A 26525-nucleotide genomic window follows, 5' to 3' on the forward strand; every position below is an offset into this window, starting at 1 on the left:
TTTTTAAACTCACCAAATAATATATAAGTTTGCTGCTGCTAAGTCGCTTCAGCTGTGTCCGACTCTGTGCGACCCCATAGACGGCAGCCTACCAGGCTCCTCCATCCATGGGATTTTCCAGGCAAGAGTACTGGAGTGGGGTGCTATTGCCTTCTCCCTGTAAGTTTATAATGATACAGAAAAAGCTGATGGGTCACTTTTGGAGGGTGATACCTGGTGGCTCAGCAGTAAAGGATTCGCCTGAAGTACAGGAGACATAGGAGATGCAGGTTCGATCCATGGGTCAGGAAGATCCCTGGGGGCATGGCAACCTACTCCAGTATTATTGCCTGGGAAATCCCATGGACAGAGGAGCCTTTCCATGGGGTTGCAAAGAGTTGGACATAACTGAAGTGACTGAGAACAGCAGCACAAGGAACTAATACTTTATCTCCAAAAAACTGTTAAATTAAGGGAAGGAATCAAGCTTTACTGACTTTCTTATATGAATTGTATTATTGTGTAACAACATAGTAGATAAGGGAAACATCTCTTTATAGAAATGTCCCAGTTAATAAAAATAAATGATAGAATTAAAATATCAGTTTTTCAACCGCTAGTGAATTACAGGATTTAGGCATTTTGAGCATTAGTGATTGCTTCCCTCATAAAAAGAGAGACAACCAGACATTTTTTTGCCTCCTATAAAAGAACAGAACCTATCATCTTACCAAAAAGATCAAATCTGGGACTTCTTTGGTGGTCCAGTGGCTAAGCCTCTGCACTCCCAGTGCAGGTGACACGGGTTTGATCCCTGGTCAGGGAACTAAATTCCACCTGCTGCAACTAAAGGTCCTGCATGCCACAATGAGGATCAAAGATCCCACAAGCTGCAACTAAGACCTGGCACAGCCAAATAAATCAATAATAAAAATAAATATTAAAAGATCAGGTCTGAATCTGATCAAGTCTTTTCATCTAGCATCCTATTTCTAGGAAATAGAAGACAGAAGAATATAAGTGTGCAGTCAGCACAATTCCAGATGATGAAATTCTACAAGTCAAGTTGCCCGGTTTCTTCAACAAATAAACTTTAAGGAAAGGAAGAAAAAAATGAATAGGAGACTTAAAAGGCATATCAAATTTTGAAAAAGCTTTTAATAAAAAAAAAAGTATTCTAGGAATGCACACATGAGTTTCTATGGAGAAATGCAGGAAAGTGATCACTATAAATATAGGGACAATGGTTAATTTGGGGGAAGGGGAGGGAGTTGTGGTTGGGATGGAGCATATGGAGAGGTTTCTGGGATAGTTGGCAAGGTTCTAACTCTTGACTTAGGTGGTAGTTACAAGGCTGTTAGCTTTGGAACAATCCATTAGGCTATGTATTTGTGTGGTTCTATATGTGTATTTTATTCTACAATAAAAAAAGATTAAAGAGGCACTTTTATCTTCATTTACGGTAAATAGCAAATTTCTTCTTGGTGATGAAAAGGGTTAACATCAACATAATGTGATGTCAGAGGAGGTGGAGGTGATGGAATATCCTAATCAGTGTCTTAAATGTGCAGTGTCCACTTGGCACCACTTCTGTGAATGTGTTGGTATGGCAGTACATTCCACACCAGCATCCCAGAGTTTGGTCACGGATTGTAGAGCATTATGTTAAGTATAGGGCTTGGGTAAAGATTGGGGAAGAGATGAGTTGAGGGATCTGAATCCCCTGATTGTTCTCCAGAAGCCATAATGATTATTAAACATGCTTCAATAGTGATCTTTGTTTGTAAGCCTAAGGGAATTCTGTGCTGTGGAAAGGATGCAGACTTACACAGATTTGGGTTCAAGCCCTAGCTTTACTACTGTCTCACTACATGTGAGAATTTGGGCAAGCTGGTTAACCTCTACGTGGTTCAGCTACATTTGTAAAATAGTATTAACACACACCTTCCAGGGTAGCTATTGAGATCACTGAAAATAATATGTATGAAAGTCCCTGGTTATCTATAAAACTGAGAAATTATTAACAGTCTTAGGGATCCCAGTGAAGATATGAGGAAAGCACACAGAAGGGCCTGATGTGTCACCTCGAACTAATCTTGAGATTCTGTGCGAGCACCAAATAAATGTTAAGGCAGGGTTGTAAACTTCTGAGGCATTAAATACATGCCCCAACATACAGAGCCCCTTGGCAAGGCTGGGAGACTTAGGGCTTTCAGGAATTTAAGGAATACTCTGTTCAGTTATTAGCAGACCATTAAGATAACTGAGCAGAGAATTTGGTGGCCACACATGACAAAGTCATGTAGAATTAGGTCAGGAAAGTCTCTTAAAAAAGAACAGCAGCAACAACAAAGCCCTAGGAAGTGGGGGAATACCTGATTTCCACAGTTTCCAATATTATGTGATTAAAAACGTTCAATTTCCAACCAAAAAAAAAAAAAAGAAATTGTGATACATGCAGAGAACAAGAAAGAATGGCCTCTACACAAGAAAAAAAGTAAACAATAGAAACTCACCCCAAGGAAAGCCCATCTGTTGGACTTACTAGACAAAGATTTTAATTGGCTGCTATGTTCAAAGAGCTAGGAAAAAACCCCACATCTAAAGAACTAAATTAAAGTATGAGAGCAATGTCTCACCAAAAAGAGAATATGAGTAAAGAGAAATTATTAAAAAGAGCCAAATAGAAATCCTGTAGTTGAAAAGTACAGTAATTGAAATGAAAATTCACTGGAGGAATTCAAGAGCAAGTTTGAGGTAGTCAAAGAAAGAATTAACAGAAAAACAGGTCAATTGAGATTTCCAGTATGAGGAACAGAAAGCAAAATGAATGAATAAAAATGAGCAGAAACCCATGATACACCATCAGACATACAAACATGCATGCAATTGGTGTCACAGAAGGAGAGGAGAAAAAGGATAGAATATGTGAAGACATAATGGCCAAAAACTACCCAAATTTCATGAAAAACAATCTGAACATCAAAGACAATCAACAAACTCCAATAGGATAAACTCAGAGATCCACCTAGACACATTGTAAACAAATTATTGAAAGACAAAGACAAAGGGAGAATTTGAGACCATCATGGAGGAGTGATTCATTGCATACAAAGTATCCTCAATAAAATGAGTAGTTGACTTTTCATCTAAAACTACAGTCACCAGAAGGCAAAGGATGTCATATTCAAAATGCTTAAAGAAAGACTATCAAACTAGAATTCAAAGTCTAGCAAAAACTGTTCTTCAAAAATGTAGAGGCGTGATGCCAGCGGAAAGGCAGAGTAGGTAGCTTCAAAAATCCATCTGTTCAGAGAAACAGTTAAAAAGGAGACAAAACTGTCAGAACTCTGCAAAATAGCCAGAGGTTTACAGAAACTGAGTGAACATTGAGTCAAGAAAGGGGAACTTTAAAAAGGTGGTAGGAAAGCTTTGCAGCATTTTTACTTGCTTTGGGCCCTATCCCTCTTCATCAAGGTGATGATGGCAGCCTGTGTTCCCAGAGTGGGACCTTGGCCCCTGGGTCTAGAAACAACAGAGAAGATTTTTGTTCATAAAGAATTGTGTTTGTCTATTTTGGCCTATCAGAGGGCTGTCTCAAGGACTGGTCCTAAGCTATTTTCTTTGTTTTGCTTAACCTGGAATTTTTTTAGGGCAGAAAGTGGCTATGCATTGGGCATTTCTCAAAACCATTGAAAAGCAAGTGACTGATCCGCTGCTCCCTGGAGCAAAAATATAGCGCTTGAAGCAAACAATAGGTATGTTGAAAGCCTGAGAGGAAAATCGAGGGAGAGAGATTCTTTGGAAAAAGAGGACATTGTCTGCCATACATGTCCAGGGCAGGACATGGTTAGGAAAGACCTGAGAATATACCAAGCTTTCACTGTAACTGAGCTTCAGGCTCAGCACAAGCTCAAAATTAACACTCAGTTTCAGTTGTCAGTGGGCCGGCTCAACATGGAGGGAGTTCCTCAACAAAGAGGCCATTTGCAAAGACGAGGAGAGTTTTTCTTCTCCTTCTTTCTCTTACTCCTTTTCTCTTCCTTCTTTCATTCTTTCTTTCTCTTTCTTTCCTTCTCTCTTTTTTTCTTCTTTCTCCTTCCCTTTTCCCCCTCTTTTTTGCCTGAGTCATTTAAGAAAACCTCCGTTTAAATACTAATTGACCAGAAACTAAAGAAAAAGAGACTTCAGAAGTCATGCATTACAAAGAATATGGTCTTTACAAAAGTTGTTTAGAAAAGTCACTAAACAAACAACTACTATCCATGGAAAACAACAAACCCAACAATAAGGAGAGGAAAGAAATTGATTTCCAGAGTTACCACATTGTAAATTTTTAAACGTCCAGTTTTCAAAAAGATATTCTCTTACACAGGAGAAATAAACAGAAGCTGTCCCTGAGGACACACCGACAAAGATTTTAAGTCAACTTTGTAAAATATGCTCAGAGAGCTAAAGGAATTCACAGGCAAAAAGCTGAATGTAACTAGGAGAACAATGTTTCAGCAAATAGAATATGTCAATAAAGAGAAATTATAAAAAGGAATGAAACAAATTTTGGAACTGTAAAGTATAATAATTAAAAAATTCATTAGAAAGATCAAGAGCAGATTTGAGCAGCCAAAAGAAATAATCAGTGAACTTGAAGTCAAATCAGTTGGACTTAGTCAGCCTAAGGAACAGAAAGAGAAAAGAATGATGAAAAATGAACAGTCTTAAGAGACCTGTGGGACACCATAAAGCATATCAACATTCACACAGCAGGAGTTCCAGGAGAGGAGAGAAAGAGGAAGAAATGAAATAATGGCCCCAAAGTTTGCAAATTTGATAAAGAATATATCAAGAATCTTAGTGAACTCTGAGGAGAAACAAAAAGGGCCACACTGAGACACACTGTAATCAATTATCAGAAGTCAAAGACAAGGAGAATTCTGAAAGCAGCAAGACAGAAGCACCTTGTTGCATAGAAGGAGTTCTCAATAAGATTAGCAGCTGATTTCTCCTCAGAAGCTGTGAGGAGAGAAGGCAGTGAAATGACATGTTTAAAGTACTGAAAGAAGAATATTGTCAACCAATAATTCTATATCCAGCAAAAGTATCCTCCAAAAAAAAAAAAAAATGAAGAAATTAAGATATTTCCAGGTAAACAAAACCTGAGAGAATTTGCTTCTGGTAGACCTGCTCTACAAGAATTGCTAAAGATAGTCCTTTAGGTGAAAATGAAATTAGACAGTAACTTAACACATTATTGACCAGGGGATTTTTGCAGAAACTAATGCCTACGATGTTAATATGTCTCTGGTCAATAATGTGTTAAGCCATATGATGAAATAAAGGACACTGATAAATGTAACTACATAGGCAAATATAAAAGCAAGTATTGTATTTTGGGTTTGAAAAAGAACTCCTCTCTTTTTCTATATGGTCCAAAATAATTATAGTTAACGGGCATGCACTGTATATAGGTGTATTTTGTGACAACAGAAACATGAAGTAGGGGAGGGATGGAATTGTATAGGAACAAAATTGTTAATGTACTATTGAAGCTAAGGTTGTATTAATTAAAGATGGATTGTTGGGACTTCCCTGGTGGTCCAGTGGCTAAGACTCCACGCTCCCAATGCAGGGGACCTGGGTTCTATTCCTGCTTAGAAAACTAGATCCTACATGCTACAACTAAGAGTTGGCATGCCAAAACTAAAAGATTCTGCATGCTGCAGCAAAGATAGAAGATTAAGACCACCAAAAAACTAACTTTAAAAATGCCGAGAAAGAAGTGAGAAAAGAACCAAAATCATACACTACAAAAAAATCAAACACCAAAGAGAGAAGTAGTGGAGGAATTGAAGAACAAAAAAGATGTGACATATGTAAAACAAATAGCAAAATGGAGAAATATTTTCTTTCTTATCAGTAATTACTTTAAATAAGTGAAGCTCTCCAATTAAGATAGAATTGATTCTTAGAAAAAAAAAAAACAAATATATGCTGTCACTTGAGATTCAAAGATACAAATAGATTGAAAATGAAAGAAGTTACTTCATGAAAATAGAAACCGAAGGAGAGTTAGGTTGGATATACTCATATCACACAAAAAAAGACATTAAAGAAAGCTGTTACAAGAGACAAAGGGGGATATTATATATTGACAATAGAGTCAGTTCATCAAGAAGATATAATAGTTTTCTCAAGTACATATGAAGCATTTACTAGGATAGACCACATATTAGGCAACAAAACAAGTCTCAATAAATTAAAAAATATTGAAATCATACACATTACCTTTCCTGACAGTTATGGAATGAAACTGAAAATCAACAAAAGCAGGAAAAACTGAAAATTTTCCAAATATATGAAAATTAAACCACAAACTATTAAATAATAGGTCAAAGAGGAAATTACAAAGGAGTTTAGAAAATACTTTAAGACAAATGAACATGAAAATACAGCATAATGAAACTTACAGGTTGCAACAGAAGCAGTACTCAGAGCAATATTTATACCTGTAAATGTCTGCATTATAACGAAAGATCTCAAATTAATAACCTAATTTTACACCTTAAGGAACTGGAAAAAGAACAAACTAAACTCAAAGCTAGCTGAAGAAAAGAAGTGAAAAAGATTAGAATGGACTTCCCTGGTGGCTCAGTGGTAAACAATTCACCTGCCCATGCAGGAGACATGGGTTTGATCCCTGATCTGGGAAGATCCCACATGCCACAGGGCAACTAAGCCCACTGAGCCTGTGCTTGGGAGCTCAGCTGCTGAGCCCACGCTCCACAGCTTCTGAAGCCTGCATGCCCTAGAGCCTGTGCTTTGCAACAAGGGAAGCCAATGCAATGAGCAACCCACACAGTGCAACTAGAGAGTAGCCCCCACACCTGGAGAAAAGCCTGCACAGCAACAAAGACCCAGCATAGCCACACACACACAAAAGAAAAAATTGGCAAGACTCAAGTCCAGGGAGGCTGCATGAATTCTTTAATAATAATAAAAAAGATTAGAGTGTGAAACAAAATAGAGAATAGAGAGATAATAGAGAAAAGTCAATAAAATAAAAGATTAAAGTTCAGTTCTTTGAAGAGATCAGCAAAACTCATAAGCTTTTAGCTAGACTGACTAAAAATAAGAAGACTCAATAATGAGAGAAATGAAAAGCTGGGACATTACTACTGACCTTATAGAAATAAAAAGTTTTATATAAGAATACTGTGAACACTTTGTACACCGATGAATTAGATAATCTAGATGAAATGGACAAAGTCCTAGAAACATACCACCTACCAAACTGATTTAAGAAAAAATAGAAAACAGACATACTGAAACAGACCTATAAATAAAGAAGTTGAATCACTAATCAAAAGCCTCGCAACAAAGAAATGCCCAGAACTGGATGGCTTTGCTGGTTAATTTTACCCTGCATTTAAAAAACAATGAACACCAATCCTCCTCAGACTCTTGCAAAAGTAGGAGAAGAGGAAATATTTCTGAATTCATTCCATGAGGCCAACATTACCCTGAGACCAAAGCCAAAGACATCACAAGAAATAAAGAGACCAACATCCCTACAAATATAGATGCATTAATCCTCAAGATATATCTGAGCCCAGAAATGTACTTAAAAAGGTTATATACCATGACTAAGTGGAATTTATCCCAGGAATGCAAGGGTGGTTCAGCTTAGGAAAAGCAATGAATGTAATACATCAGTAGAATGAAGGAAACAAAATTACCTCAATAGATAACTGAAAAAGCATTTGACGAAACTCAACACCCTTTCATGGTTAAAAAACAAACAAACAAACTAGAAATGGAAAGGAAATTTCTTAATTTGATAATGGGTAATTATGAAGAAATCCCACAGCTAACATAATACTCAATGGTAAAAGACTGAAAATCCGTCCTTTGAGATTAAGAACAAGACAAATGCCTGCTTTCTCCATTATTCAACATTGTACTGAAAGTTCTAGCCAGAGCAATTAGGCAAGAAAAAGAACTGAAAGTTATCCAAATTGGAAAGGAAGAACCAAAATTACCTAAATTTGACTTGATCTTATATATAAAAAATTCTAAAAAATACATCCATACACAAACTCAACTATTTGAGCTATTAAATGAATTCGGTAAAATTGCAGGATACAAGATTAACAACCAAAATTTGTTGTATTTCTGTACACTGATAGGAACATTATGAAAAGGAAATTAAGAAAATTCCATTTACAATAGCATTCAAAATAGTAAAATACCTAGGAATAAATTTAGCCAAGGAGATGAGAGATGTATAAACTGAAAATTATAAAACATTGCTAAAAGAAATTAAAACCTAAATAAAAAATGTAACAGCATCCTATATTCATGGATTAAAAAACTTGTTAAGAGGACTATCCAAAGTGAACTACAAATTCAGTTCAATTCCTATCAAAATTTCAATGGCCTTTTAAAAAAAGAAATTGAAAACCAGATTCTTAAATCCATATGACTGTGAATAGCCAAGAAAACATTGAAAATGAAGAACAAAAGTTGGAGAACTTGCATTTTCTGACTTCAGAAACTTTCTGTGTTGGCTTATTCGCTAAGTTGTGTCTGATTCTTGCAACCCCATGGACTGTAGCATGCCACACTTCTATATCCATGGGATTTTCCAAGCAGGAATACTGGAGTAGGTTGCCATGTCCCTCTCCAGGAGATCTTCTGGACCCAGTAATAGAACTGAGTCTCCTGCATTGCAGGAGGATTCTTTACTGAATGAGCTATGAGGGAAGCCCCCAAAACACTTTCTACAGAGATACAATAATGAAAAGAGTGTGGTACTCACAGGACAGATACAGACCTATAGAATAGAGTTGACATTCTAGAAATAAATCCAAATACCTATGGCCAATTGACTCTTGACAAGGGTGCCACAACCTTTCAGGGGGAAGAAAAATAATCTCTTCATCAAATGATGGAGGGACAGCTTGTTATCTACATGCAAAAGCTGTGAGCTGTCATTCACGGTGCTGGTTGTCCGGTTGGGAAGAAACATCACAATGATGTAGGTTATGTAACTGTCCCCGGACTGCTCTGGGTGTCATTTACCAGATGAAGAATCCTTCTGAATACATTTTCTGGAAAGATAAGCTGCTGGTTCTATTGCTGAAACAGAAATGCCATTCCCATATTTCCTGTCATGTTGAAAGCAATGAAACATTTTTATCACAATTAGCATCAAATTTATGAAATAAAATGATATGGAAATAGAAAGTATCTATTTAAGAAGAAGCTATGAGCCATGCAGTGTAGGGCCACCCAAGACGGATAGGTCATGATAGACAGTTTTGACAAGGTCCACTGGAGAAGGGAATGGCAAACTACTTCAGTATTCTTGCCTTGAGAACCTCAAACAGTATGGAAAGGCAAAAACATAGGACACTGCAAGATGAACTCCCCAGGTCGGTAGGTGCCCAATATGCTACTGGAGAAGAGCGGAGAAATAACACCAGAAAGAATGAAGAGAGGGAGCCAAAGTGAAAACAACGCCCAGTTATGGATGTGACTGGTGATGGAAGTAAAGTCCGATGCTATAAAGAACAATATTGCATAGGAACCTGGAATGTTAGGTCCATGAATCATGGTAAATTGGAGATGGTGAAACAGGAGGTGGCAAGAGTGAACATCAACACTGTAGGAATCAGCAAACTAAAATGGACTGGAATGGGAGAATTTAATTCAGATGACCATTATATCTACTACTGTGGGCAAGAATCCCTTAGAAGAAATGGAGTCACCATCATAGTCAACAAAAGAGTCCAAAATGCACTATGGTGGGTGCAATCTCAAAAATGACAGAATGATCTCCGTTCATTTCTAAGGAAAACCATTCAATATCAGGGTAATCCAAGTCTATGCCCCAACTGGTAATGCTGAAGAAGCTGAACTTGAATGGTTCTGTGAAGACCTATAAGACCTTCTAGAACTAACACCCCCCAAAAGATGTCCTTTTCATTATGGGGGACTGGAATGCAAAAGTAGGAAGTCAAGAGAGACCTGGAGTAATAGGCAAATTTCGCCTTGGAGTACGAAATGAAGCAGGGCAAAAGCTAACAGAATTTTGCCAAGAATACCAAAATCAGATTGATTATATCCTTTGCAGCCAAAGATGGAGAAGCTCTATATAGTCAGCAAAAACAAGACTGGGAGCTGACTGTAGCTCAGATCATGAACTTATTGCCAAATTCAGACTTAAATTGAAGAAAGAAGGGAAAACCATTAGACCATTCAGGTATGACCTAAATCAAATCCCTTATGACTATACAGTGGAAGTGACAAATAGATTCAAGGGATTAGATCTGAAAGACAGTGCCTGAAGGACTATGGATGGAGGTTTGTGACATTGTACAGGAGGCAGTGATCAAGACCATCCCCAAGAAAAAGAATGCAAAAAGGCAAAATGGTTGTCTGAGGAGGCCTTACAAACATGTGAGAAAAGAAGAGAAGCTTAAGGGAAAGGAGAAAAGGAAAGATACTCATCTAAATGCAACTGTATAGGCCATGGGGTCACAAAGAGTCAGACACAACTGAGCAAACTTCACTTCAAAGAATAGCAAGGAGACATAGGAAAGTCTTCCTCAGTGATCAGTGCAAAGAAATAAAGGAAAACAATAGAATGGGAAAGATTAGAGATCTCTTCAAGAAAATTAGTGATACCAAGGGACCATTTCATGCAAAGATGAGCACAAAAAAGGACAGAAATGGTATGGACCTAACAGAAGCAGAAGACATTAAGAAGAGGTGGCAAGAATACACAGAAGAATTATACGAAAAAAATTTTAACGATCCAGATAACCACGATGGTGTGATCACTCACTTAGAGCCAGACATCCTGGAACGTGAAGTCAAGTGGGCCTTACGAAGCATCTCTACGAACAAAGCTATTGGAGGTGATGGAATTCCAGTTGAGTTATTTCAGATCCTGAAAGATGATGCTGTTAAAGTGCTTCACTCAATATGAAAGCAAATTTGCAAAACTCAGCCGTGGCCACAGGACTGGAAAAGATCAGTTTTCATTTCAGTCCCAAAGAAAAACAATGCCAAAGAATGTTCAAACTACCGCACAATTGTACTCCTCTTCAGTTCAGTTCAGTTCAGTTCAGTCACTCAGTTGTGTCCGACTCTTTGCAACCCCATGAATCACAGCACGCCAGGCCTCCCTGTCCATCACCATCTCCCGGAGTCTACCCAAACTCATGTCCATCGAGTCAGTGATGCCATCCAACCATCTCATCCTCTGTCGTCCCCTTCTCCTCCTGCCCACAATCCTCCCAGCATCAGGGTCTTTTCCAATGAGTCAACTCTTCACATGAGGTGGCCATGGACTGGTTGGATCTCCTTGCAGTCCAAGGGACTCTCAAGAGTCTTCTCCAACACCACAGTTCAAAAGCATCAATTCTTTGGTGCTCAGCCTTCTTCACAGTCCAACTCTCACATCCATACATGACCACTGGAAAAACCATAGCCTTGACTAGACGGACCTTTGTTGGCTAAGTAATGTCTGTGCTTTTGAATATGCTATCTAGGTTGGACATAACTTTCCTTCCAAGAAGTAAGCATCTTTTAATTTCATGGCTGCAGTCACCATCTGCAGTGATTTTGGAGCCCCCCAAAATAAAGTCTCTCACTGCTTCCACTGTTTCCCCATCTATTTCCCATGAAGTCATGGAACCGGATGCCATGATCTTCGTTTTCTGAATGTTGAGCTGTAAGCCAACTTTTTCACTCTCCACTTTCACTTTCATCAAGAGGCTTTTTAGTTCCTCTTCACTTTCTGCCATAAGGGTGGTGTCATCTGCATATCTGAGGTTATTGATATTTCTTCTGGCAATCTTGATTCCAGCTTGTGTTTCTTCCAGTCCATTGTTTCTCATGATGTATTCTGCATATAAGTTAAATAAGCAGGGTGACAATATACAGCCTTGACGTACTCCTTTTCCTGTTTGGAACCAGTCTGTTGTTCCATGTCCAGTTCTAACTGTTGCTTCCTGACCTGCATACAGATTTCTCAAGAGGCAGGTCAGGTGGTCTGGTATTCCCATCTCTTTCAGAATTTCCCACAGTTTGTTGTGATCCACATAGTCAAAGGCTTTGGTATAGTCAATAAAGCAGAAATAGATGGTTTTCTGGAACTGTCTTGCTTTTTCGATGATCCAGCGGATGTTGGCAATTTGATCTCTGGTTCCTCTGCCTTTTCTAAAACCAGCTTGAACATCAGAGAGTTCACAGTTCACATATTGCTGAAGCCTGGCTTGGAGAATTTTGAGCATTACTTTACTAGTATGTGAGATGAGTGCAATTGTGTGGGAGTTTGAGCATTCTTTGGCATTGCCTTTCTTTGGGATTGGAATGAAAACTGACCTTTTCCAGTACTCCTCTTACATGCTAGCAAAGTAATGCTCAAAATTCTCTAAGCCAGACATCAGCAGTGTATGAGCTGTGAACTTCCAGATGTTCAAGCTGGATTTAGAAAAGGCAGATTGCCAACAACCACTGGATCATCGAAAAAGCAAGAGTTCCAGAAAAACATCTGTTTCTGCTTTATTGACTACATCAGAGCATTTGACTATGTGGATCACAAGAAACTGTGGAAAATTCTTCAAGAAAAGGAAATACCAGACCACCTGACCTGCCTCCTGAGAAATCTGTATGCAGGTCAAGAAGCAACAGTTAGAACTGGACATGGAACAACAGACTGGTTCCAAATTGGGAAAGGAGTACATCAAAGCTGTATATTGTCACCCTGCTTATTTAACTTATATGCAGAATACATCATGCCAAATGCCGGGCTGGATGAAGCACAAACTGGAATCAAGATTGCCTGGAAAAATATCAATAACCTCAGATACACAGATGACACCACCCTTATGGAAGAAAGCGAAGAAGAACTAAAGAGCCTCTTGATGAAAGTGAAAAAGGAGAGTGAACAAGTTGGCTTAAAACTCAACATTCAAAACTAAAATCATGACATCTGGTCATATCACTTCATGGCAAATAGATGGGGAGACAATGGAAGCAGTGAGAGACTTTATTTTGGGGGGCTCCAAAATCACTGCAGATGGTGGCTGCAGTGAAATTAAAAGACACTTGTTCCTTGGAAGAAAAACTATGACAAACCTAGACAGCATATTAAAAAGCAGAGACATTACTTTGCCAACAAAGGCCCATCTCGTCAAATTTATGGTTTTTCCAGTAGTCGTGTATGGATGTGAGAGTTGGACTATAAAGAAAGGTGAGTGCCAAAAATTGATGCTTTTGAACTGTGGTGTTGGAGAAGACTCTTGAGACTCCGTTGGACTGCAAGGAGATCTAACCAGTCTATCCTAAAGAAAATCAGTCCTGAATATTCATTGGAAGGACTGCTGCTGAAGCTGAAGCTCCCAATATTTTGGCCACTTGGTACGAAGAACTGACTCATTGGAAAAGACCCTGATGCTGGGAAAGATTGAAGGCAAGAGGAGAAGGGGACGACATAGGATGAGATGATTGGATGGCATCATCGACTCAATGGACACGTGTTTGAGCAAGTTCTGAGAGTTGGTAATGGACAGGGAAGCTTGGTGTGCCGCGGTCCATGGCGTTGCAGAGTCAGACACGACTGAGCGACTGAACTGTACTGCTCCTTGGAAGGAAAGCTATGACAAACCTAGACAGTGTATTCAGAAGCAGAGAGATCATTTAGCTGACAAAGTTCCAGGTATGGTTTTTCCAGTAGTCATGTACAGATGTGAGAGTTGGAACATAATGAAGGCTGAGTGCCGAAGAATTGATGCTTTTGAACTGTGGTGCTGGAGAAGACTCTTGAGAGACCCTTGGACTGCAGGAAGATCTAACCAGTTAATCCTGGTCAACCCTGAATATTCAGTGGAAGGACTGATGCTGAGGCTGAAGCTCTAATACTTTTGCCACCTGCTGGGAAGAGCCGACTCACTTGAAAAGACTCTGATGCTGGGAAAGATTGCAGGCAAAAGGAGAAGGGGCAACAGAGGATGAGACGGTTGGATAGGATCACTGACTCAATGGACATGAGTTTCAGCAAACTCCGAAAAGTGAAGGACAGGGAAGCCTGGAGTGCTGCAGTCCGTAGGGTAGCAGAGTCAGACACAACTTAGCGACTGAACAACAACAATGTAAGTAATCTAAAAATGTTTTAAAGTATGTGGGGAGAGTATGTGTAGCTTATATGCGAATACCATGCCATATTTTATAAGGGACTTGAGCATCCTTGGATTTTGGCATCTGTGGGATAGTCCTGGAACCAATCCCCTGGGAATACTAAGGGACGACTTAGTATAACCTTCATGCCAAAACTACTCAATGACAAAATGAAAAAGGAAAATTATGCCCAATATCATGAACTTGGACATTACAATCCCAAACAGAATATTAGGAAACTGAAGTTTTAAAAATATATGAAGAAGGTAATATATAACATTGCCAAGTTGGGCTTTTCCAGGAATCCAAGTATTATAAAAATCTAGGTATTTTATTAACTAGCTTAAAATACTAAAGGAGAAAAAAGTCCAATAAAATCACTTTAAGAGATGCATAAAACAGTTTATCTTGAGTATCTTTCATGATAAAAATTTATCAAACTAGGGATAGAAAGGATTTGTTTTAAAGTAATTAAGAGTACCTATGAAAAACCTATATCAAAGTTCACACTCAATGGTGAAATTGTAACAGTATTTTTTTAAAGCTATAGTCCAGTTATTCTTGACAAGATTTGTATCAGTGTCTTAGCCAATGTATAATACAAGGAAAAGGAATAAAAAAAATTAAGAATTAGAAAGTTTTAAAAGACTGTAATTATTCGCAGGTGTTATGATTTCTGCATAGAAATCCTCAAAGAATCTGGAATAAATATAAAGTTAATAAAATTAATAAGTTAATAAAGTCCAGAAAATTTGGTGGATATATGATTAAGAAATAAAATATATTTAATATATCAGCAACAAAAGACATAGCACTTATAAGATACAGAAAGTATTAGAGGCAAATCTAATAAAAGTATTGTGAGATTTTTAAAGAGAAAGAAATATATAAAGGTTATTAAAGAAGATATAGAGAAATGGAAGGATATATTAGATCATGCATAGAAAGGCCCAGTTTCTTCAAGATGCAGTCTCCCCCGGTTAAACTATTTAATATCAGTGCAATTCCAATAATAAATCTGGCAGGATTTTTTATGGGTTGCCAAAAGCCAATGCTAAAATTTAGATGAAAGAATGAAAGAAAGGAAAACCAAGATGGTTTTTAAAGTGAAAAGGGGAGAAGTCTTTCTATAAGGCTTTCTATGAGTCTTTCTGTAAGGCCTATTAGTAACTAAGCAGGATGACAATGCATGAATAGACAACACAGATAGACAAATAGACCAGGGGAACAGGACAGAGTACTCAGAATCAGACCTGGCTGGGATGAAAACCTGGCCCCTGAGAGATGGCCCTGCAAATGAGTGGTGGAAGGGTTTCTTCATTAAACAGTACCTATGGAGGAAAACACTCCAGTTGGATCTCTACCTTCCAGCATACACAGCTAAAGACCTAACTTGAAAAGTGAAACTTCAGAATGTTTGGAAGAAAATATAGAAGATTTATATGATCTCAGGAGGGAAAGGAATTTTAAGGTATGAAATATATAAGCAGTGAAGAAAAAGTTTGGTTAATTTGATTCCATTAAAACTTTAAACTTGTGTTCATCAGAAGATCATTAAAGAGGTGAAAAGATAAGTCAGTGTAGGAGAAGCTATTTGAAACCTTACCTGCATGTATCAGGTAAAGGATTAGGATTCAAAGTATGTGGATATATTTTCTTTCAAATCAAGAAGCAAAAGACAATCCAGCAAAAAATCTGGGGACAAATTAGGAATAGGCAGTTCAGTAAACACATAAAAAGATGCCCAATTTTATGAATAATTAGAGGAAAGACAAAATGAAAAATAAGATATCACTCCATCAGATTAATAAAAATTAAGAAGTCCAACAGTAGGAAGTGTTGGTGAGGACGTAAAAAAAAGAACCATTGTTGCTATTAAAGTAAGTTGGTACAACCGCTTCAGAATACAATTTGGCAATATTCAGTGAAGCTGAAGATGCTCATATTTTACAATCAGGTAATTCTATTCCTATGTTGTAACAGAGGACAATGTGTGTACAATAAAGCATGGGGCTGCGAGTTGGCTGGGGGTGTCGTAGGGGCAGGCAGTTATTTCGGTGGAGGTGTTATTTGCAGGTTTCAGAGATAAATGAAAGAAATTCACCTACACCCGGCATTCTACAGGGTTAGTGGGGCCGCTGTGTCTTTGCTGTCACAAGGGGAAGGTCACATGGCTGTTAGAGCCACATAGTCACCCACGATTAGACCCAGTTACCCCGTGATGATTTTGGAGTGATTTCCTCTCTCAACAAGGACAACAAGACGGGTGATCAGGTAGAGGGTGACTACTATGAGGGTCTGGAAGAAATCACTCCAAGGCCAGTTGGTAATCTCTATCTTGATGTACAGGTAATACACATAGATGATAAATAAGATACTAGTAAATATCATTCAATCACCGATTGAGGCAGATCATAATCACCAGGCACAGTAGAATCTTAGCAAATAGGAGAATTCCCTTTTGGGTGCTCCAGCAGCTGGGAGCCCGAGGGGTGCTCACAACTGGCTGTGGTGTGGGCAGGAGTCCCTGGGGGCACGGAGGATCTATTCATAGGTTCAAGGACACTGTACTCCCAGGCATCTTACCTATGCTCTGGCTGAGAGGAGGGCCCAGGGGCACAGGACCTCAAGTCTGCTTTTTAAATGGCCCTGTATTTTTGCTCAAACTTTTTGTGCTTTTATAGGTAAAAAATTACAAAGAAGCTGAATATCACCCAATGGGTATCTAGATTTAAAAAATTTTAATATTTTCATAAGTGGAATTGCTAAACAGTGGGGAAACTCTAAACTAGGTTTACATAGATCAACATGGATGAATCTTATAATTTTAAATAAAAAAATTTCCCAAAGGATGCTTTAGTGTATATGCAATTTATGTAGTATATGAAAGATGCAGAACCATACCATGCACTTTTGGGGATACATATGTGGTAAAAGTATAAAATATAAGAGCAAGGCATACTCCAGATTTGAAATAGGCTTGCTTTTGTGGAAAGGGAAGGGGATTTGATCAATGTGAGGTTCTGTCTGTAATGGTAATATTTTATTTCTTAAGCTAAATGGTATAATAGTATATGGTTGTTCATTATATTATTCTTTTACATCTTTTTGTGTATCTAAATGTTTCATTGTAGTTAACAAACATAAAAGTGTATATAAATGGTTGCCATGTGGAGACCACAAATAGAAGTGTACAGGACAAATAACACCACCAGAGGCCCTAATGTAATCCAAATGGATAGTTGTGGCTTGAGCTATAATTTCCAGTGATAGCATCTGACATATTTAAAAGGTGGTGTATCTCAAAACCTTTTCTATTTCCCTCTAGAAACTCTTGCTAGCTCCCCACTTCAACCCACCCCAAACTCATCTCCGTTAAAGGCATCAGCATTTACCTGGTTGCTCTGTGTGAGGAATCTTCCTTGCCTTCTGTACATCCCTGAGTCCCTCAGAAAGTCCTGTCATGACTGCTAACAGAATACATCTGGAATCTGTCCTCTTCTCTTCAGCCCCACACTGTTCCCCAGTCCAATGCAATCTAACCCAGTCTCTTGCCTGAGTGATGCTAGAATTAATTCTTCTACTGTCTATCACCTCCTTCCTAACTTGCCTCCCTGTCGCTATTCCCGCCAGTTTCCCTACTCTGTCATTTCGATGGAGATCTCTTAAAAATGTAAATCAGTTCACATCACTTCCTTGCTCCAGCTCCAAGGCTGAGGTTAAAGTTCACAGCCTTCCCCAGGCCTGCCAGGCCCTCCCTACACAGCTGGCCTCTCCACCTTCATCTCCTGCTCTGCTCGCCCCTTTCTGTTCTAGCCACCCTGGCTCTGCTGTTCCTTTCTCACTTTAGGACGCTTGTGCACACCCCTGGGAAGTATTCTCCTAGATTTTGTTATGGCTGCATTCCTGGCTTTAGCAAGGCCTCCGCTCTGCACCTTTTCTAAGTAGCTGTCATGACCGCCCTTCCCCACCTGACCAGTCCCTTTCTCCCTTGTGGCCATTCCACTTTCCTTCCTGTGTGATGGGATATATGTATTTGTCTAAACCTTCATTTCTGTCTCTCCAACTAGACTGTCAGTTTCATGGGGGCTGGACATTCTCTGTCTCATTCACTGTTGTGTTTCTTTATACCTGAAACAGCGCTTGGCATGTGGTAGAGGCTTAATCAACACTTCCTCAATGAATGAATGCATTGATGATAAGCAAAAACTTAGATGCCTCAAAAAGTGTGTTTTGGTAAAATAAAATCCCCTGGAATTGTTCATACATAAGAAGAATTTGAATAAGGTTGTTTCATAAGGTGTAACAGTTGAAAATAAGCAGAACATTCTTCAGAAGCAGATTAGTTAACTGATTTTAAGTGGGTGTGATAATAGAGTAAATATAAGTAGATGTGTGAATAGTTCATCTCTGTTCATCTGGGTATTAAAGTTGGCCAGAAGGCTCTTGGAATCTTCTCTTTGGGAACCTTCCTTCTGTGTTGCCTGATGTATACTTCCCACTGGACCTCGATAGTCATTCTGACGGTCAATCATTCCCAAGTTCTCTGGGTCGGGGCCACAGGGTAGGGAAGACTCCGAAGGAGAAGGGAATCAGGCACTCTGTGTCCACTGTGTGCCCGGGACTCTGCCTGGGTTTCTCTGTCCTGTGGCTGACTTAGGAGCATCCTCCCCCTGCCAACACACACCCCTCATCGGGTGGCCCAGGCAGGGGAAGGTGTGCAGCTTGGTCTGACCCTGCCACTTTCGCCACCCCTGCAGGTCTCAGAGCTCATCTTTGTGTCCATCTATAGCTCTGAGTTCTGCATGAAACTCTATGTGGACCCCATCAGCTACTGGAAGGATGGCTACAACCTGCTCGATGTGGTCATTATCATCATCATCTTCATCCCCTACAGTCTCCGCAAGATCAAGGGCAAGCACTACCCCTACCTCAACATCGCCGACGGTGTGCAGTCCCTGCGCATCCTCAAGCTTATCACCTACAGCCGCGGCATCCGGGTGAGTGGCCTGGAGTGCTGTGGCTGTGCATGTGCGGGCAATTGGGCCCCCGATGAAATGGTACTTCTGTTTCTCTCCTACGGTGATTGAGTCCTCTTGTGTGGGAGGTTGATCTTTACCTGTTTTATCTCATTTCACCCTTAAATGATTCTAGGAAAGGTGTTAGCTCCATTTTACAGATGAAGAAACTGAGACCCACAGTCACTCAGCAGTTAGATACTGGAGCTGACCTTTGAAAGTTGTTCTGACTCGAGTCCATCTCATCTTGCCCTCTCTCCCGTGCTGCAGAGTGACTGATTTTCTTATGGTCCAGACCCTTTGGAGTATGTGCCCAGGAGCCTCCAGCTCTTTGATGGGTCTGGCCACTCACGTCTTCCCCCAGAAAACTAAAAGTCTGCAGCTTCTCTTGAGGGGAGGGTCTCATGACTTGTTCAGGAAGCTCTGGAAGTCCTGCTCCTGCTGGGGGACACATGGTGGCCGGTCTTTACTTGGCTCAGTGGTGTCAGAGCACACGTCAGAGGTGGCCCAAGCACACCCTCAGGCGCTCATCCTGGGCCCAGTGTGTTTGCCCGGGCTCTGCTCAGGCCCACGCTTCTCTGGGAAGGGGCTTGTTTGGGCCTATTGACCATGCAAACCTCACCTGCACACTGCGTCCCACTGCCACGTTCTTCATGAGTTCTTACCTCTTTAGTCTTGGCAATCTTGGGAAAGAAGTTCTGTTTCTCTTGCAGGAGTGGAGGCAGCTTTTTTTTTTTTTTTTTAACATCTCAGTTCTTTTGGAATGAATCCCCAAACACTGGTTTTCTTTCTCCAAGGAGAGGAGGGAGGTGTGGGGTGGGCATTTATTCCTGCAGGCAGCTGCCAGACTGGTCTGCAGGCAGGGCAGCCCCAGTGCTCCTTGGCTGTCTCTCTGCTTCACACTTTACCTCGAACTGTCAGAACTTCACCGTCCTGGGTCCCAGCTCTACCAGTACCTCCTTTTCTATGTTAATAGTTTCTCAGCTTAGAAAAAAGATTTTTTGCAGTTGACAATGGTGGCACAATGCAAGGGGCTGGAGAGTGGGTTCCAGCCCTGCTGGTGTATCACAATGTGACTGTGGACGAGGCGTTTTGCTTCTCTGAGCTTCTGATCCTGCATCTTGAAATAGGAACATCTCCCTACCTTGACAAGGTATCAGGGACAGATCTAGGTAGCTGAACACGTATATGCAAGACTCCAGGGCAGGGAGAATGAACGATGAGGCGTGGGAGATAAGACCAACACCCATGTCATGGACGAAGACTGAGATCACAAGATGAAGACCTGCCTGGGAGTTGGGGCCCAGAAAACCTGGGAAGCCCCACTCCTCTGAGCCCTCTTCATTCCTGTTTCCAAGGTGGCTCCCCTGCTCCTCCTGGACCTGGAAGAGCATTCAGGGCTGGCCCTCAGCTGAGGAGCAGAAACAGGACACCCTGGGATGAACAGAGGCAGGCTGGATTCAAGTAGAGAGCTCAGGGGTGCTGATGGGGCAACTACTCCAGCCCTGGGGCAGCACGGGCAATCCCCCCATGGGTGACTGAGCATGGAGGCCGTGCACTGGTGAACCACTGTTAGATTGCTCCAGCCCTCAATCTGGACACTGCTCCCATTTGTTCATTCAACCATTTATGGAGCATCTACCATGTGCTAGGCAAGGCACCAGATACCGGGGCAGCTATGGTTGGGACAGGCTGAACCGCTGTCCTCTGAGCCCAGCCCGGCCGGCAGCCTGACCTAGCCCTTGTGCTTCTGCCTTGCAGACACTCATCACTGCCATGGGGCAGACAGCCTACACCGTGGCCTCCGTGCTCATCCTATTCTTCGTCCTGATGTACATCTTTGCCATCCTGGGCTTCTGCCTGTTTGGACTTCCAGAAGGGGGTGACATGAATAACTGGGGGAACCTGGCTTTGGCCTTCTTCACTCTCTTCAGCTTGGCCACGGTACCATGTTTGGGAACAGTGGCGGGGGTGGGGGTCAGGCAGGGGCCTTGAAAGGGGACTGGCAGCTGGTGCGAGTGTGTGGACATGCTGGGCCTCACTTGGGGTCTTTCCCACACTCAGACACTTAGCTGGGGTTGGGGGGAAGCTGAGGAATGGTCTCCCAGGACAAGGCACAGGCTAGCACCCTGGCCAAGAGTCCATCACTGACTCTAATCTTGTGACTCCCTACAGCATTCCTATTTGCCCCATGGGGTGGTAAAACTTTTCAAAAGTTCTCAAAAGATAATTCATCCTAATTGAAGTGTAATTTAGGAGGAAAACCCACATCACAAAGCCTTTTGGGGAATAGGCTGTCACAAATCCATGCAGAATAAGTCTGCAAAACCTGTCTCAAAGTCTAGATTCTACTGGGTTCTGGCAAGATTGAGGTCTTTTCCAAAGGAGGGCCTGGCAGAGGGGCAGTGTCTCTTGGGGAAAGCTGGAAGGCCTTTTGGAGAAGAGCCCTTAGGGCACATTGGACAGAAGTGCCCACACCCAGTGGTGCCCTGCATCTCTGCCAGCCTGTATGCAATGGAGTCGGTGGATTAGGGGGTGTGATGTGGAGGGGCTGATGTGGAAGAAGAGCCAGCCTGCTCCTCAGTAGGGCCAGGGCTCCCCTAGGGCAGGTGAGCAGGAGGCCTGCCCCCCTGAGCCTTGGCACTTGCCCTGCCTGAGTAGGTCGATGGCTGGACAGACCTGCAGGAGCAGCTGGATGCCCGGAATTTGATTCTGAGCCGTTCATTCACCATCATCTTTATCTTGCTTGCCTCCTTTGTCTTCCTCAGCATGTTTGTGGGTGTGATGATCATCCACACTGAGGTGAGGTGGCGCTTGTAAGGATTGGTGGGGCGGGGGCGGGGTGGTGTTGGTTAAGTGTGGCAGGTGGATCATCTCTGAGCCGTCTCGCTCTGGAATTGGAAGGGAGGGGACCAGGTGGGCCCATCTCTATGCCGGCGCAACCCTTCTCCCTGAGCCCCCCTCATGATGGTGGCCAGCAGGACAGGTACTTGGGAGGTCATTGCAGCTGCAGCGGGCAGCTTGAGTTGGGGGCTGGCCCTGTGAGGGGGTCCTCCTGCTGAGGGGCCTGAGTGGCAGTGGGAGACTGGGGAAGAGGGGAGGTGGGGATGGTGCACAGGGAGAGCCCTGCATCTTACCTCCATCCTCCTGCCCTCTAGGACTCCATCAAAAAGTTTGAGCGGGAGCTGATGCTGGAGAGACGCATGAACCTCATGGAAGAGAAGCAGGTGATTTTGAAGCGGCAGCAAGAAGAAGTCAGCAAGCTGATGCAGACCCAGGTAGGCTGTCTCCATGGGCAGGCAGACAAGCAGAGGGACAGTCAGGGCTGAAGGGATGGTCAGGAAGACGGGCCTGGGGGCCGGGGTGGAAGGTGGGGGGCCTTAGGCATCTGTGCATTTGGAGAGTCGGCTGCCCACCTCTCTCTAGTTTTCAGAGTCAGACTGTGTTCTCTACCTTTTTGTATTTTCTCTGGACCTCTTCAAGTGTTGAGTGTTGTGATTATACTATTTCCCTCCTTCATAGGCAACACTCCATTGCTGGGCCATGGACTATAGCCCACCCGGCTCCTCTGTCCATGGGATTTCCCAGGCAAGCATACTGGAGTGGGTTGCCATTTCCTTTTCCAGGGAATCTTCCTGACCCAGGGATTGAACCCAGGTCTCCTGCATTGCAGACAGATTCTTTACTATCTGAGCCACGAGGGAAGCGCTAACATTTCCCTCCTTCATGGGCAACACTCCATTGCTGGGCCCTTGGCCTTGAGCAGTCTTGTTCCCGAGGATTCACTGGGTGCCAAGCAGGCTCCATTCCCGGTCGCGGAGCGGGGGAGGTCATGGGGTGTTACTGACAGGTGTTACTAACCTCAGTTTTTCTAAACTGGAACAAGAATGAGTTCAATGGGCTGGAGATTTTCTGTCAAGCATGATACAACTGTGAGGGCTGAAGCCCTCTGAGCTGCCTGGAGTGCCCAGCCAGGTCCTGAACCACTGCCCCTTTCTCCCCGTGAGGCCAGTGCCCCTCTCCTCAGCCTCCTCTCCGAGGTGGAGACGTCCTCCTGTTTTGTGTGTCTGAGACTTGTCCACAACAGGGTGAAACGCTGAGCCGTGCTCAGGCTATCCCAGTTCCTTCCATGTCACCGGTCCTCATGCCAGGTCAGTTGTCCTCACGTCAGGTGTAGTAGCTCACCAGGTGGCCCCAGGCAGGGGGGTCCAGGCCCAGAAGGGGTTGGGGTGGCCTGTGCTTGTACTCAGGACTCATCTGGGGGCCAGGGTCAGGCCTCTGCCTGTGCTCCTCGTGGAGGGTCCCCAGGTCTTTGTGTAGCAAGACTCTCGTCGTGCTGCTCTGTTTATGCTCCTCTCTCTAGAAAGATCTTGACCACAAGAGTTTCACTGAACTGGTGGAGAAGTTTAAGAAGACTTTGCGGCACACTGACCCCATGGTCTTGGATGATTTTGGCACTAGCCTGCCCTTCATTGACATCTACTTGTCCACCCTGGACAACCAGGATGCTACCATCCACAAGTCAGTCCCAGCCCCCCTGACCCTGGCCCACGGGTCCTGGTGGGGTGCTGGCTGATGTGCAGGGAAGGCAGAGCCAGGTCCTTCCTGGGGGGTGTGCAGGGGCTGGGCTGCTATATGGGCAGGCCTGTTGCTGGTGGGGGGAGCACTGCCCACTGGCCCTCCTCAGTTTAAAAAACGGACCTGTTTTTAAACATTGCTTCCTTTGATTCTCCAAGAGCACCTCACCAAGCCCTTCTCAGTGGGGCAGAGGAAAGACCTCTGGCTGCAAGTCAGAAGCTGAAGCTCCTGACCTGGTTCTGTTACTGCTTCCTGTGTGACTCTGGCCAAGTCTTTGTCCCTTTCCCGCCTGTCACAGGAAGGACTGACACTAGGAAAGCAGTGTGTGTAAAGCTCGGGACTGTGCTCAGTGTGAGTTAGCTGGGGTCACACTGGCCACTACTGCAGGAAGAAGAGGGGCACAATTAGCCTGATGTCTCAGCAAAAGCCCCCTGGAGGGCTTTGTACACTGGAGGGGGTCTAGGAATGCCCAGCGTTGGCCCAAGAGTGGATCTGGCAGTGTCCAGGCCGCCCTCAGGCAGTCACCTCAACTCAGAGCCCAGGAGTCTGCTGTCTCCAACCTAACATGGGCAGTGAGAGAACTTCCTCCCAGATCCCAGGGAGCCTGGCCGACCTGGCCTTCCCACCCAGCCCAGTCTGGTTCTCAGGTCCGTGCTCTTTCCTGACCCACACCTGCCAGATATGGTGGACATGCAGGTGTGAGCGTGCAGTGGGCAGGGCCAGGTGGAGCGGAGCTCACTGTGAGCTAAGGCCCTCCTCCTCCACTCCCAGGCTTCAGGAGCTGTACTACGAGATTGTGCACGTGCTGAGCCTCATGCTTGAAGACTTGCCCCAGAAGAAGCAGTCCAAGTCCTCGGAGAAGGTCGATGAGAAGTAGCTGGATGTGGGCACCCAGCCACCGTGGACCGCGGGGGCTGTGACCCAACCCCACCGCCCCCCATTGAACACTTGTTTTCTGGGTTGACCTCTGTGCGGCTGTTGCTGTGATCATGACATCTGTCTACCTTTGGGAGCTGACCCGAGTTGGTGCCCATGAAGTCTGATTCCTCCTCACATGACACAGCGAGACCTTGGGAATGGGGAGTGGGGAGAGAGGAGCTCAAGGCTCACCCTGGCCAGAGGCCACACCTGGGGGCCACGCTGGCTTTCCCTTCCCTCGACCCCCGCAGCCAGGTCCCACTGGGCTCCTGGGAAAGCCACCTGGACCCTGGACCGAGAAGGGCCTCCCACAGTCCCATGAGAGGGCATGGCTCCTGTGATCTGGTGTGGCCCCACTGGCCTAGGAAGCTCTGCTGGCTCGCCTTTGTGGGCCCCCATGCTGGCAGGGTCACAGCTCTCTCTCTGCACACAATGCCATGGAGGTCTCTCTCTGGAATTCTTCTCTGCTTTTCCTGAGGCTCACGGTGATAGTGGTGCCCCAGAAGGGTGACAGCACCAGGCATTTGGGCTGCTCCCTTCCCTTAGTTAGAGCCCTTTACTCAAAAGGCAGCCTTTTCCACGTCATCCCCGGCCAGATGACTCCCACAGTCAGCAAGGCCCTGGCCCACCAGTGTTGGAGCCATCTGAAGGCCTAGGTGGTGGTGGCTGGGGGTGGCTGGCACCCCTTGCTCGCATCTGGCCAAACCAGAGACCCATCAGTGCCTGCTCTGCTCTTGTTTCTGGGGAGTGTTCTTGAGGCCTGTCATCTTGGCAGGGCCCTCTTCTTGGACAAGTGCTGAGTTCTGGGTTGGGCTGGGGTGGGAGACCAGCTTCTATCGCTGGGCACAGAAAGGCCAGGCCCACCCTGGGAAGGATGATAAGTAGAAAAACACATAGAATTGAGAATGGCTGGACAAGGCCCCATGGGGGTCCGTGAGCTCCAGGCCTGGATGACGGCACCCCTGAAGCCAGAGGAAGACAAGGGCCTGCGGAAGCCTTTACTGCTCTTTCCTGAGTTGTGCTGGGGGTTCCGTGATGAGAAAGCCACAGTCTCCTCCTGGCCCTTTTCGTTCCCATGGTTGCCTAGAATGGCTGAGAAGAAATGTCCCTGAGGAAGTGACAGTAACTGCTTGACTGTAGAGAGCATGTGTCCTCCGAGATACTAAAATCATTTCCATTTGCAAATGTTCACACTCAGGACCAAATTGAGCATCGTGCGAAACTACCGAGAAGGACTGCTCTAGAGCATGAGACCCATCGCCATGCCCTGGGGAGTCCTCCAAGGGTAGGAAGCATGGCCTTGCCCCTTCCTGGACTGGAGAGAACTCTGTGCCCTGGAGGGGGCCCTGAAGTAAGCGAGGGATGCCTCCAGTGCCTAGCAGTGAAGGGGGTGACTCCAGGTTGGGGGCTTCTAGGGGGGCTCTAGTGTGTACAGCCCAGACAGCCCAGCGTGCCGGCCTCAGGCAGTGGCTCTGATTTAGGGCTGGGACAAGGCAGATGTTGCCAACTGTCCACTCTGGATGTGCCAGGGTTGCTTGGGGGAATGTGAAAATACCTCCCCTGCTTTCACTAGGAAACATGCGGGAACTGGCCTAGGCCTCTGTGGGTGAACAAAAGGTTTTAAAAATTCCTCAGGGAGGCAAGTTTGTGAGTACCACAGTTTTAGAGTCAGGAGGCATGGATTTCTTAATCAGGTGGCCTTGGGCAAGGTGTCTGGTCTTTTGAAACCTTAGCTATTTCGTCTGAGAAATGGGCTGATAAAACTGTCCAGCTATAGTGTTAGTTGCTCAGTCATGTCTGACTCTTTGTGACCCCATGGACTGTAGCCCACAAGGCTCCTCTGTCCAT

At 43.7% G+C, this 26525-nt stretch overlaps 1 protein-coding gene across 3 annotated transcripts in view; it reads left to right on the forward strand.

Annotated features, from left to right (window-relative positions):
• The window catches only part of CATSPER3 (cation channel sperm associated 3), a 57698-nt gene extending 32922 nt beyond the window's left edge, over nucleotides 1-24776 (forward strand). For 2 of the 3 annotated variants that reach the window (XM_086411659.1, XM_086411661.1), the window contains 6 exons: nucleotides 18924-19163; nucleotides 20943-21125; nucleotides 21843-21983; nucleotides 22340-22459; nucleotides 23545-23702; nucleotides 24531-24776. In XM_086411659.1, coding sequence (XP_086267785.1) covers nucleotides 18924-19163; nucleotides 20943-21125; nucleotides 21843-21983; nucleotides 22340-22459; nucleotides 23545-23702; nucleotides 24531-24636 — 948 coding nt within the window. In that variant the 3' untranslated portion in view covers nucleotides 24637-24776. The remainder of the gene's footprint in view (nucleotides 1-18923; nucleotides 19164-20942; nucleotides 21126-21842; nucleotides 21984-22339; nucleotides 22460-23544; nucleotides 23703-24530) is intronic. The other variant, XM_086411660.1, reaches the window with a different exon arrangement.
• Nucleotides 24777-26525: the final 1749 nt, after the last annotated feature.

This window comes from Bos grunniens, chromosome 7 (genome assembly GCF_055505025.1).
Source record: "Bos grunniens cultivar Pamir isolate PY7600 chromosome 7, Bosgru_T2T1.0, whole genome shotgun sequence".
Taxonomy (NCBI): domain Eukaryota; kingdom Metazoa; phylum Chordata; class Mammalia; order Artiodactyla; family Bovidae; genus Bos; species Bos grunniens.